Raw genomic sequence first — 15,201 nt, 5'->3', positions numbered from 1 at the left:
TAATCTAACATAATACAATGCATAGGTAGAAACTTTTCTGTTTCTTTTTGTATTTCTTATGATCCAAATAGCGCTAAAAACAAGAAGGATATAGTACTTATTTCCTCCTAATTATCTCCCCTACATGTAATGTACTGACAAAATTAAAACCAAGGTCATCCTAGCACATATCAAAGGCAATGAGAGTATCCAGGTTTTGGATGCTCGGAAACAACTATGATAAAAGCAGAAATCTGCTCATTAATATTAATTTTAAGCATAGCTTTTAAAAATATATATTCCTTGGTGTGATGCTTAGCAATGCTAAACTGAACTGGACAAATGATGCTAATTAGGAAGAAAAAGCTAGAAGAAGGGAAGAAGAGGCCAACATAGCAGAAGGCCTCATTAGTGGGCTCAGAGGATGAAAGTTCATAATGAGTGGAACTGAACACTGAAGACAGAATGATGTAAGGGATTTTACATACCATCTACACACTGAAAAAAAAAATTACACAATAGAAAAAAATACAAAGAGAGAGAGGAAATAAAAGACAGTGAGGATTGTTCTGTTTTGATGAGGGAAGTGGCCTGGAGACAGGGACAAAGTCAAGTAGATTTCTCATTAAAGATTTATTACTCGGGCTGGAGAGATGGCTTAGCGGTTAAGCGCTTGCCTGTGAAGCCTAAGGACCCCGGTTCAAGGCTCGATTCCCCAGGACCCACGTTAGCCAGATGCACAAGGGGGAGCACGCATCTGGAATTCGTCTTCAGTGGCTGGAAGCCCTGGCGAGCCCATTCTCTCTCTCTCTCTCTGCCTCTTTCTCTGTCTGTACTCTCAAATAAAATATATAAAAATAAACCAAAAAAATTTTTTTAAAAACATTTATTACTCTACATCGATCTGTGTGAAGCACAGACATAACATGATGCACTGCACAGGGTGCTATCTACTCTCCCCACAGCCAGCATGCTGAGGTTGATGAAAATCTGATTGACATGCAATTAAAATATGTGACTGTTTTTCTTTGATGTTAGCTTTTAGCACTGTTAGTGTGAAGGTGAGTCCCTTCTAGCAACTCTTAGAGAATACACGTAACTCATAAAATTCCAATATTCTCAAGGAAACAGCATCGGTGCCCTGTATGAGCATGGTACAAAATCTTTTATTACTCTCACAATAAAAAGTAGCTAAATTAGAGAGACTTCCAGCCAAGATGGCGACCACCTGGATGTGCTGCAAATCCCAGAAGAAGAAAGGCAGACATTAAGGGTTTTCTGGGTCTTCTTGTCAGTGGGAGGGCACAGAGGGGGAGAAACAGGGAATCAGGGATCCCCTTGTGGGTGGGCAGGTAGCCCACACCTCCCTCAAAATAGCCTCGGTGCACAGTGCCACTACCGCTGCGATCCAATCGCGTCCAATCTATCCCTGTGTGCGGAAGCTTAAACTGCTCGGCACACGTACCCACATTACTGCTCCTGCCACTGCATATTCAGGGAGCCCAGTCCCACAGCAGCTGCCACACAAGCCCAGACTGTGTCTCTTGCTTGCACCAGCTCAGTGCCATCCCTTACCTATCTGCCATGCCAGCCATCTGCCATTGTCTGGAGGCAGAGGACTGCAGACTGTTTCCGGGTCCCAGTGTTCCCAGCCAGTTTGGGCTGCTTCACGTCTTGGTACCTCAGTCACCATCCAAGCTCGAATGCAGGCAGCTTTGGCGCACTATCGCTTTAGATTTCAGGCAATTTTGGAGCCCCTGTCAGGCAGTAGATAGGTGGCTTCGGCAAGTGGGAGCCAAAGCACAGGCTGCTTGGCAACTGCCCCAGGCTGCCTCAGATTCCCATTGTGCTAGAGACCAGGCTGATCCACACACCCACATGCCCATACATTCTACTGGGCAGACCATACCACAAAAGAAATAACATGAAAAATCAAATGCAAGAAAATCCGGTTAGATCTCCCAGTCCTACAATGAATACATCTAACCAAAACATAGAAGAGGCATTAGGCTCAGAACACCAAAGTGAAGCTATGAGCAATGCAACCCTGACGAACCTACTGGTAGAACTTGCAGGAAAGCACCAAAGGTCCGATAATCATGTGGATCTACCATCACTAAGCTAGAACAAATAGATAAGAAACTGGAAGAAGTTCAAAGAGAGTTAACAGTTTGAGGGAGAGTGGAAAAAAAGAAGACCTTAAAAATCAGCTGGCCATACTAAACGAAGACATAAAGAAATGCAAGGATGAATTCCAAGAATCATCAAGAAAATCAGAAAATGATGTGAAAACAAAGCTTGACAAAGGGATGGAAATGATACATAGAACAGTAGTAGAAAATGCAAACTTAATTGAACAAGTCCAAAACTCTCTAGAGGCTCTCAAGAATAGAGTCAGCCACGTGGAGGAGAGAAACTCTGATCTGGAAGACAAGATGGAACAAACAGTTCTGAGAGCTCAAAAATTTCAGTAAGTTCAAAAGTTCCTTTGAACAGAACATGAGGGAATTGTGGGATACACTTAAACGTCCTAATATCAGAATCATTGTAATACCAGAGGTAGAAGAATTTCAGACCAAAGTCATGGAGAACTTATTTAACAAAATAATTGAAGAAAACTTCCACAGACTCTCAAATGAAAGGCCCATCAAGATACAAGAAGCCAACAGAACTCCAAACAAACAGGACCAAAGGAGAAACTCTCCAAGACATATTACCATTAAGACTCTAAACATTAACACCAAAGAGGAAATTCTAAAAGCAGCTAGGGAAAAAGAGGACACCACTTTCAAAGGTAACCCCATCAGAATTACTTCAGACTTCTGAAACGAAACCCGGAAAGCTACAAGGGCCTGGAAAGAAACACTCCAAAGCCTAAAAACCTAAGACTTCCAACCCAAAATACTCTACCTAGCAAAAGTATCCTTCATAATAGATGGTAAAAGAAAAACTTTCCATGACAAAACTCAGCTTTACAAGTATATGAACACAAAAACAAACCTACAGAGAGTAGTTCAGGAAATTCTCCAGAGAGAAAAAAAAAAACAAATAATCAAACTCAAATGTCTGCAAGAAGCAGATCACAATAACCAAAATCAGAGTAGGCACAAAAAAAATCTTCAAAGCCCATGAAAACACCAACACACATCTACCGTCACAATATGGCATGGATCAAATCAAATCTCACAGTCATTACCCTAAATATATATATATATTTTTTGGTTTTTCGAGATAGGGTCTAACTCTAGACCGGGTTGACCTGGAATTCACTACGGAGTCTCAGGGTGGCCTCGAACTCACAGCAATCCTCCTACCTCTGCCTCCCAAGTGCTAGGATTAAAGGCGTGCGCCACCACACCCAGCTTACCCTAAATATTAATGGCTTTAATTTACCCATCAAGAGACACAAGCTAACAGGATGGATCAAAAAATTAGACCCCTCAATCTGTTAACTTCAAGAAACCCACGTCACCACTAAAGACAGACACCTCCTCAAGGTGAAAGGGTGGCTAACAATATTCCAAGCAAATGGGAATAAGAAACAAGCAGGTGTAGCTATATTAATATTGGATAAAATAGACTTCAAACCAAACATAATCAAAAAAGACAAAGGCTGCTTTCTATTTATCAAGGGAACAATCCATTAAGAGGATATTACAATCATAAATCTGTATGCACCAAATGCAGGGGCACCACAGTTCATAAAACAAAACCTACTTGACAATAAAACAGAAATAACCACCAACACCATCATGGCTGGGGACTTCAATACACCATTATCAGTAATAGACAGACCATCCAAACAGAAACTCAACAGGGAAGCAAGAGAGCTCAACAAAACCACTGATCATTTAGACCTAACGGACATCTACAGAACTTTCCATCCCAAATCCACAGACTACACATTCTTCTCAGCAGCCCATGGAACATTCACTAAAAAAGACCATATACTGGATCAGAAAGACTGCCTCCACATATTTAGGAAAAATGACACAGTTCCCTGCATGATATCAGAGCACAATGCTATATTGCTAGAAATCAACAACAAAAGACACACCAAGAATCCCAATGGCACCTGGAAACTGAACAACATACTTTTGAACAATAAATGGATACTGGATGAAATAAAAAATGAAATTGCAAAATTCCTGCAACTGAATCACAATGAGAACACATCATACCAAAACTTATGGGACACAATGAAGGCAGTCCTCAGGGGATAATTCATAGCACTCAATCCCTTCATAAAAAAGACAGAAAGATCCCAAATCAGTAACGTAACCATCACCGAAAGGCACTGGAAAAACAAGAAAAATCCAACCAAAAGAGCTCTAGAAGGAAAGAAATAATTAAAATCAGAGCAAAAATTAATGAATTGGAAACCAAGGAAACTATTAAGACAATTGACAAAACAAAGAGCTGGTGCTTTGAAAAAATAAACAAGATTGACAAACCCCTGGCCAATTTGATCAAGCAAAAACAGGAGAAGCTTCAAATTAACAAAATTCAAAATGAAAAAGGAGAGATCACAACAGACGTAAGTGAAATTGGGGAATCATCAGGACTTATTTCAAAAACCTCTACTCCACAAAACTGGAAAATATGGAGGAGATGGATAAATACCTGGACGCATACCATCTATCAAAGCTAAACTCAGAGCAGATTAATCACCTCAAAGAACCCATCACTCTCATGGTGATTGAAAAAGTAATAAAAAAAAAAAAAACCTCCCCAAAAAGAAGAGTCCAGGACCAGATGGCTTCTCAGCTGGATTCTATCAAAGCTTCATGGAAGAACTCAAACCGATATTTCTAAAACTGTGCCACACAATTTAAGAACAGGGAATGCTACCCAACTTCTACTATGAAGCTACTATCACCCTATTTGCAAAACCAGGCAGAGATGCCACAAGGAATGAAAAGTACCAGTCTGTTTCTCTGGTGAACTTAGATGCAAAGGTCCTGAACAAAATCTTTGCAAACTGAATCCAGCAACACATCATTTAAAGTATTATCCACCTTGACCAAGTGGGATTCATCCCAGGAACACAGGGGTGGTTCAACATACGGAAATCTGTCAAAGTAATACACCACATAAACAAGGTTAAACATAAAAAACACATGATCATCTCGATAGATGCAGAAAAGGCCTTTGACAAGATACAACATCACTTCATGATCAAAACATTGGAGAGAATTGGCATAGTTGGTTCATATCTCAACATAATAAGGGCAATATGCTAAGCTCCAAAGGCCCAAACTATACTTAATGGAGAGAGACTGGAGGAATTCCCATTAAGATCAGGAAGAAGACAGGGTTGTCCTCTCTCACCTCTGCTTTTCAATATAGTACTGGAAGTCATAGCTCAAGCAATAAGACAGGAGAAAGAAAAAAAAAGGGATACAATTTGGAAAGGAAGAAGTTAAGTTAGCTCTATTTGTTGATGACATGATTTTATTTGTAACAGACCCAAGAGACTCCATCCCAAAATTCCTGGAGGTGATTAACTCCTATAACAAAGTAGCAGGATACAAAATCAATGCACAAAAATCAGTAACATTTCTATATGCAAATGACAAAGATACAGAGAAAGAAATAAGGGACATAGTCCCACTTTCAATAACAACAACAACAACAAAATAAAATACCTTGTAATAACATTAACCAAGGAAATGAAAGATCAATACAACGAAAACATAAAAACACTCAAAAAAGAAATTGAGGAGGACTTGAGAAAATGGAAAGACTTCCCATGCTCCTGGATAGGCAGAATTAACATTGTGAAGATGACAATCCTACCAAAGGCAATATACAGGTTTAATGCAATTCCAATTAAAATCCTTACAGTGTTCTTCACAGAGATAGAAAAAAGGATATCAAATTTCATATGGAAAGGCAGAAGGCCTCGCATATCCAAACATATCCTCAGAAGAAGAAATACCTCTTTACAGACAAGCATAAAGCATTGATTTTGTATCCTGCTACTTTGTTATAGGAGTTAATCACCTTCAGGAATTTTGGGATGGAGTCTCTTGGGTCTGTTACAAATAAAATCATGTCATCAGCAAATAGAGCTAACTTAACTTCTTCCTTTCCAAATTGTAACCCTTTTTTTTCTTTCACCATACCTGACCGAAGCTATATTACAAAGCCATAGTAATAAAAACAGCATGGTACTGGCATAAAAACAGGAGTACAGACCAATGGAATAGATTTGAGTACCTGGACTTTGGGTCAAGCAATTATAGCTACTTGATATTTGACAAAGGCCCAATCAATATAGGCTGGAAAAAAAACAGCATCTTTAACAAATGGTGCTGGAAAAACTGTATAACCACATGCAGGAAACTGAAACTTGATACACACATTTCACCATGCACTACATTCAAATCCAAATGGATCAAAGACCTCAATATAAGACCAGAAACTCGAATACTAGTGGAAGAAGTACTTTCCTTGATACAGGAATGGAACAAAATCCCAGTAGCTCACAATATTAAACAGTCACTCAACTAATGGGATCACATGAAGCTGAAGAGTTTCTTTACAGACAAGCATAAAATAAGCAAAGCCAATAGATTACCCACAGAATGGGAGAAAATATTTGTAGGTAATCCAACTGATAGAGGCCTAATCTCTAAAATCTACAAGGAACTCAAAAATCTAAACAGTAAGAAGTCAAACACCCCACTCACAAAATGGGGCAAAGAGCTGAACAGGCAGTTCACAGAGGAAGAAATACAAATGGCAAACATACACTTAAGAAAATGTTCATCATCCGTAACCATTAGAGCATAGCAAATTAAAACAACTGTGAGATTTTACCTTACCCCAATAACGATACCAAACATCAAAAAATCAAATGAAAATAAATGCTGGCGAGGCTGTGGAGAAGTAGGAACACTCATCCACTGTTGGTGGGAATGTAGGACAGTACAACCATTTTAGAAAGCAATATGGAGACTTCTGAAAAAGCTGACTATAAAGATACCAACAGACACAGTTATTCCCTTACTGGGCATCTACCCTAAAACCTTCAAACCACAGGCCAGGGAGATTTGCTCAACAATGTTTGTAGCAGCTTACTTAGTAATAGCTAAGAGCTAGAATCAACCCAGATGTCCATCACTAGAAGAATGGATAACTAAGATGTGGTATATCTACACAATGGAATTCTATACAACAATAAGAAAAAATGACACAGAAATTTTAGGAAAAATGGTGGAACCTGGAACAGATCATTCTCAGTGATCTTACCCAATCACACACACACACTCAAAATCACCACATAGTCTCACTCATCTACAGCACCTAACCTGAATCTACCCAAGATACCTTACATACCCAGCAAGCATCTCAGGGACTAGACATTAGGATGGAGGGGGAGGAAGGGAAGGGCATCGAAGGGGTTGAAAACACAAATCTAGACCCAAACGGCAATGGTACCATATAATTCTACTTCCTAAAAGGCAGACCAAATGGCTGAACCTTCATGAGGCCCTTATAGGAAACACCTGAACCACAAGACACTGGAGAGGGTAGGATCAAGTCTAACCTAAATCTTCTACATCTTCCCTCCCTCCCTCTCCCTCTTCCTCTCCCTCTCTCTTTCGTCTCTCTAACTCTTGTATATTAGTTATCTTTTTCCTCATTTTCTTAGTGGGTTCTGACCTGTAACTACCAGTACCAGCATGGGGCTATCATCCACAATGAGCTTTTGATTGGAGAAACCTACAACGTTTCCTAAAAGAATGACAGATTTCTGTCAGAGTACTTGATGACCCACCAAAGGTTTAGTGGTAAGACCCAATTGCTGAAGATAACCTATGCAGCTGACATGTAAAATGGAACGACATGGCTGGAAGCCAGGAGAGTCAGTCCTCATACAGTCAGCATGTCTAGTGCCAGAAGGTGCTACATGGACGAGTGGGGGAAGTGACCAATATCTGTCCAAGAAACCCATGGTCTTAACTAATTAGCAACAAATAACCTGGTGTGATGCCCACACAAGTGCAACAGTGGCACACAGCCATGGTGGGGAACCAACTGCTCTTGATTTGGCTTACTGATCCTCTCAGTGGTATAAGACCCATAGCTGGAGCTGGGCAAAAAGTCAGAACCATATCCAAACATAAGCCCACTCTCCAATATCAAGCTACCATCAATCAGGGCCTACACCTATTAAACTCACTATTAAAAAAAAAGTATGGGTTATCTCTTTTGTCCTGGTGCTAACTTACTCTCTGTTGGAGAATCTGCTTCTCTTTTTCAGACAGATGCAGATCCTCAGGAGAGAGCCACCCCATCATACCTCCAAAGGGCCCCGGATGAAACTAAAGAAAACTGACAAAACGAAACAAGCAAGGGTGCTGATTTCCTGATGAACCGGATACCAGCACAAGGGGGAAGGAGACCAACACAGAGAAAATCAACTCCTACCAAATCAGAGAGCCAGAGCCTCAGAGGTCCCCAACACCTCATCACTGAAGCAAATCAAATATGAACCCAACATGGCTCAGGGAAATTTTATGAAAGAGGGGGGCAGAAAGAATGTCAGAGCCACATGTTGGGTCAGGATATGCAGAGACATTTATTGTACCAATACCTGTGGGCTAACCCCACAATGCACGACCCATATACCTCAACAAGAAGAGGCCAATGGGGTGGGGTTAGCCACAGATGAGCCTAATAATGGTACCAAACTGCCTGTATTTGCTGAATACAAAACTAATAAAAAATAAAAAATAAATGAAATACTACCCACTGGAAAAAAAAAAAGTAGCTAAATTAAAAGGTCCTACTTTGTTCCAAGCAGCCGGTAGTTCATTAAGCCTTGACTCAGGGAGAGAAGCAGGCACGTTATACTAGGCTATAGGCCCAGAAGCTATGCCTTAGGAAGTTGAACACTGCATTGTAATTTTTAGAGCTGACTTGCTATGCTTTCTTCACTTAAAAGAGTTTTTATTAAGCTAACATTATACTAACTTTAAATAATTTTTAAAGATGAAAATTAATCCACAAGCCTGTTTCTCTGCTAGACCTTTTAAATTTGTCCACAAGCACATATATTTTGTCCTTATAATCATGCCATACATAAAGCACAATGGAAACATGCTTTTAAAACAGCATCATTTATCAGGCATGGTAGCACACACCATTAATACAAGCACTTGGTAAGGTGAGGTAGGAGAATTATTCATATTATTATATTATTATTATTAATTAAAATTAATTATATTATAATTGTGATTATATAATTATAATATAACTAATTATATTATATTATTTATAAACTATTAGTTTGAGGCCAGCCTGGTCTATAAATTGAGTCCCAGGTCAGCCTGGATTACACCCTACCTCAAAAAAAATAAACAGAAACAAAACAAAAAACAAGCAGAAAAGCTATCATCATTTCCTAAAAATAAGCATTACCAAACTTTCCCAGTTGCTTGTTTACTTAGCACATCTCACGAGAAACGACTTCATATTGGTGGGCTATGGAAAAGAATAACTTGAAGACATATTGCACATTTCTGTGCTACATTCATCTTACCTCTTCTCCAGACAGATAGTAGGCTGACAGCAGTCCACCAACAAAGCGTATATTGACTTCAAAAACAGAAATCTCAGCATTCTGTAGAAGGAAAAGAAAGTTGACTCAACTGTAATGGTGGCACACATGATGGAAGTCCAGGTGTGGTCAGCTGCTGGGCTTTAGGTCTGTTCAAAGTTCTGTGCTTGCCCAGGGACACTGGTACACTGGAGGGAAAGTCCTGCCATTCTCCCACGTCTAATGTTAACTTTTGAAGATGATACAACTAGTAAGGGGTGAAATCAGAATTTCAACAGGAATATTCTGTTTCTTGGTCCAGTGCCTGATTATCAATGGCAATATAACTGAAACATAATTAGTAACTACTATCCATATTATATAAATATTTGACTAGTAAGTGTATGTGCCATATATTCTGTTACCTAATAATTAGCCCAGTTGAACTATAACAGATGTGAGGTACATTTCAAGGCTCAATTTCTTCTTTTCTAGTTCATTGGCTCCATTAAGTAAATGTCATTGTTGCCTAATATCAAACAACTCACTGATAATGATGAAAGATAGCAGAAAAGTACATGGCACCAGTATCTGGAAGATGAATTTAGTCAAAATCTTGAGAGACAGAAATTCGTCTAGCAGACACACATCATTAAGTAACTACTGTGTGCCAGGCAGGCCTCGTCTCAAGTACCAGGAACAGCAATGAAGACTACAAGTCCCTCAAACTCGCCCATCTACAGTTTAGTGAGAGAAAATCTTTCCCAAAAAAAGAGATTATTTTATTCCCACATGCTCTCTCTAAAAAGGTATAAGGCTCTCATAATTAAAACTATCTTTTCTTGCAAAAGAAAGATTATGGAAACAAGTCAGAATATAAAATCACTAAGTCAAAGTTAGTTAGAAGCACCATAAAATAAGACTTTGGTGAGTTTAACTTACAATTTGCAACATGAGAGTAAAATATACTTTGGTTCAAGGCACTCTACATTTGTGTGATTTATCTTCAGAGTATATCACTCTGAGTGAGGATCATATTTGTACTGGTCAGAGCTTTTAGTAATCTACAAAATGATAGGTAAGGGAAAAAGAAGACAATTCATTAAATTAGTTTGGCTCACATGACTCTGTTTTTCATATCTAACAGTAATCATATCTAATAACATCTAATGAATTTAAGTCCTTAAGTCATATTCCTTTCAGTCTGTACTTCTATTTTTCAGTTTTAAACCAGAGAACAGTTCCTGCATTTCTGTTTATTCAAGCCTGTTAAGGTGATTTTCTTTTCCTTTTTTAACTATGGGTTCATTATACATGTATTCCCTCTTCTTCCTATGAAAATTTAAGGTAAATCAGAGCCTTTCTATAGACATAGAGTCAAAATTATTGCAAGGTAAAGGACTGACCTGTGTAAAATGCCATCATAAGTATATCTTCATGTTGATATCAATCACTTCCTAGAAGCAGTTATTCAACGAGTTATTGATCTGATCTAGCTGTGTGTTCTGCAGATCCTAAATTGCACTTATCTTGCTGCCTATAAAGTACTGAGATAACCTTTGCTGTAGTCAAGGTCCGTTGCTATGGCTTTTGAGTTTTGTGGACATAGTTGTCTAGGGAACCCAAGATACAAATCTGGATAGTTAGTTGAAGTCATATAGGTTCCCAGGGACTGCCATGTACTTGTCTTTGATAATCTTGCTCAGGAATGTCACATCACCACTAGTAATTTTTAATACTTACCATCTTCTTGTGTTGGGACTTAGAACTATATTCAAATTCCCAAAATAATGTTTCTTTTTCCATTATTTTTCCAAAGTTTTAACTCTTTAGGAATCTTAATTTGGGTTCTTTATCTTTTAGGCCAAAACTTATGATTCCTAAATTCAGAAATTACTCTATTACTAGGTCTTCTCTGAGCTCCATGTCAGCTTTCTATTCTGACCTGTAAACATGAGAATTTCCCAAGACTATTTTCATTCATGAGGAACAAGCAAGATTTATTAACAGTAGAAACACGTGTGGTAACTATTCTTTATCATGCATTGGAAATAACATGAAAATTTATAAAGCCACCTCACAAAAGAACTTCCTATAAGCCTGATCTATGTTTAGGATTAACATATACCTTTACATATAAATGTTATATTACCATTTTGAGAATTAAAAGTATAAAACTCCATTTTAACAAATTAAAAGGCAGCATTCCAGTTATCCAGTATAAAATATAAAGTATATTCCAGTATCATAGCAGCTTTCAGTTTGTTAGTGAAATAATATTACACATCTCTTAAGATTATTAACAAAGACATGCAAATAGCCATCTTGTCTATGTTAATAGGGTGGCCTTGCTATCCAGGTCCAGAAAGGACCTCAGGTCCCAGCTCAGTCTATCACTAATCACCATGAGAGAGAATAGCCTTTTGTGGCATAGGCCCAAATCATCCCTCTTGCCGTGTACTCCTCAGCATTAAATGGAAAATACTCCATTAACAGGCTTAATTAACTTAGTTATCTGCACCAATCAGGATCAAACACTACTCTAAACTGGACTCTTTCCAGGAGTGAAACTAAGAAAAATGGCACTTCTTTCAGGATCTACAGCATGGAACTGTGGCTGGAGCCAAGCACCTACTCAGCATGCAATAAGATCCAGAGGTGCTTTATTTAAAGTATTTTTTAAAAAATTCATTTGGGGGGTTGGAGAATGGGTGGACCAGGGCATCTTGCCACTACAAACTCCAGATGCATGCATCACCATATGGCTTACAAGGGTTCTGGGGGACCAAACCTTGGAAGAGAATGTGATCCTGCCTCAAAACAGTGAGTTCTGGGTCATCTTGGAAGAAAGTGTGACCATGCCTCAAAACAAATGAACAAAATATTTCCAAAAAAAAAGTGTTGGGGCTAGAGAGATGGCTTAGCGGTTAAGCGCTTGCCTGTGAAGCCTAAGGACCCTGGTTCAAGGCTTGATTCCCTAGGGCCCACATAAGCCCAGATGTACAAGGGGTCACAGGCATCTGAAGTTCGTTTGCAGAGGCTGGAGGCCCTGGCATGCCCATTCTCTCTCTCTGCCTGCCTCTCTGTCTGTCACTCTCAAATAAATAAAAATATTTTTTAAAAAAGAGTGTTACCTGGAGAAAAGTTCTAAATACTCTATACAATGTATTACCCCAAGATAATTTTCCAGTATTCCTCAAATAAGGATCTACATACACCATAGTTTTTTAAAATAGAAACCTGTAAGAGGAAGCTCACAATCACATTTAGAAATGTTCACACAGAAAACTCTGGGGCATGTGTCCTAAGTTAAGGTCTTTTGGGAGCAGGAGTCACCTCAAAGCTGTCCCAGAAGCAGGCAAGGTAAAGATAGGTAGAAGAGCTGCATCTGTACCCTATGTCATTTCTAACTACATAAACATGAATCAATATAGCACCCCACTCCTACACCTGCAGGCTGGCCTTCCAGGTGAGTCTACTACTCATATAAGGAGGAGGACAGGATCATCAACTTCTCCCTCATTTCACAAGCATTTATTGAATTTCTAGAAATGATAAACTCTAATAAGCACTATGATATTAACATTATATGATTAAACTCAGTATTCACATTCTCAGGCTGCCTATGTATTTCTCAACCTTCTGTATTTCTTCTTCACTAAAAACCAGTCATTAGTCCAGCACACCTTGTTCAAGCTCAGTTCTTGTATGCTGCATCATCTGGGGCAGATCAAGCAACCACCTCTTCCTTTGTAAAAACAGGGGAAATACCTCTTCCCCTGTATGGCTGCCACAAAGACTGAATAAAATAATCTGTGAAAACAATCAACTAGACTAATAATTGCTACCTCCCAGGTACTCTTTGCTTCTCTTTTTCTTCCCTCCTCAGCTAGCCCAGCTCCAGAAAGCATGCTCAGACCAGCTCTTGCTAAAGGAAAAACTCCTGAAGGGGAGGGAGGTCACTGATCCTCAGAGAGCACTTGGCAATGACTAGTGCATGAATAAGCAGATGACAAAATAAGCTACAGTCTTTGATTCTTTATTATAGGATCACTTTGAATTAAAAATAGAAAAATGAACAACAGAATCTGTTTTGAAGGCTTCCATCATACCCATGAGCTCAGATCTCTGTACTGAACAAAGAATTCCATCCATGATGCCCTTTTCTTAGTCCCCAATCAGATTATCCCAGTGATTTATGTAAAACTAGCTGTTGTTATAGCCATTTGAATTTTGTGCTACCCATTATGCAATATGAATCAACTCAGGATGGCTTAATGAAAAGAAAATGAGTTTTAGTAAATGACAATACAAATCAGTGAAAAGCATTTCTGCTTTTAAGTGATGAAAATAAATTTTTGCATATAAATTTACTGACTGTAAAATTTGTTTACGTTTAGGAACACCATAGGGAAAAAACTGCAACAAGTATTCCAGATTTAGTTTTATTTTTTCTTCTCTTGCAATAAATTTGGATTCATTAACTTTTTTACAATGCCATTGGACAGTCAATCAATTACCAAGAAAAATTTAGATACAAGCAATAATGTATCTAAAACTACATGCTGTTACATGTTATCTCTGTAAGTGAAATACTATTTTTTTTTCTTTTTTTGGGTAGGGCTTTTTTAATCTCTGCAGGTTTCAACTGGATGAAAAATATTCTCAGTACTTTTTGAAGAAAACTCATGCATAGTTTCAAGCAATGTCTTGAAGCTCTAGGTAGATGGGTGAATATAAGACATTCCCATGTGTGGTATAATAAAACTAACAAGAAAACAGTAATCTTGAAGACCTTTGTAATGCAATGACTAGAAAAATAAATCCATATACCTTTCCTAAAGGTATATACTACTCTCTTAAATATGAGAAGCTCTATTCTTTGGACATTATTAATAACATACTTTTTGTAATGTGAGAGAGTGGGAGAGAGAGCCTATGTGTGAGAGAGAGATAACTGGCATGCCGGGGCCTCCAGCTACTGCAGTGAAACTCCAGACAAGTGTTCCCACTTGTGTGCATGTGTGACCTTATGCATTTGTGTCACTTTATGTGTTTGGTTTACGTAGGATTTAGGGAGTAGAATATGAGTCCTTAGGCTTCACAGGCAAGCACCTTTAAACACTAAGCTATCTCTCCAGCCCATGACATACTTTTTAAAAGAAAAATACAAAGAAAGAGCTGCAACAAGTGTTTCCAGACCTCTCACATTTATAGAGGGGGGGGAGGAAGGGAGGGAGGGAGGGAATCAATTAATTAAAAAAAATCATACTTAAAAATTTACATAAACAAAATGTAAAAGGTCAGTATCTTAGCAACCATCCAATAATAGCTTAATTCCTTTACCTTATAAGTAAGTGGCCTTTTCCTTGGCCTCTACATAGAATGATAGCTCTTGTTTCAAGGGACCTAGGCAACACAGCCACCAGCTATCCATTACATCTTGCCCATTACTTAGAGAAGCCTTTGAGTTTAGTCTATCAAAATAAAACAGCTCCTCATAAGTCTACCCAATACCATCCCACAGATCAGACTTGCTTCAATTACCACTGGTGAGGAAAGCAAAGAATTGTTTCAGTATATGGGGAAGTTTAGGAGAACATTTACAATTATCACCAAGAATAAGTAAGGGACTCTGTTTACTATTCACAAGTCTAATGTTATTAGAGAGA

At 38.6% G+C, this 15,201-nt stretch overlaps 1 protein-coding gene across 3 annotated transcripts in view; it reads right to left on the bottom strand.

Annotated features, from left to right (window-relative positions):
* The window catches only part of Man1a1 (mannosidase alpha class 1A member 1), a 248,649-nt gene that overhangs the window by 186,132 nt on the left and 47,316 nt on the right, over nucleotides 1-15,201 (bottom strand). For all 3 annotated transcript variants that reach the window (XM_045158200.1, XM_045158202.1, XM_045158201.1), the window contains one exon: nucleotides 9,533-9,613. In XM_045158200.1, the coding sequence (XP_045014135.1) occupies nucleotides 9,533-9,613 (81 nt within the window). The remainder of the gene's footprint in view (nucleotides 1-9,532; nucleotides 9,614-15,201) is intronic.

The sequence above is a fragment of the Jaculus jaculus genome, chromosome 9 (genome assembly GCF_020740685.1).
Source record: "Jaculus jaculus isolate mJacJac1 chromosome 9, mJacJac1.mat.Y.cur, whole genome shotgun sequence".
NCBI classification, from domain to species: Eukaryota; Metazoa; Chordata; class Mammalia; order Rodentia; family Dipodidae; genus Jaculus; species Jaculus jaculus.
Note: the sequence above shows the minus strand (reverse complement) of the source record. Positions and strands in the feature narration are given on the sequence as shown.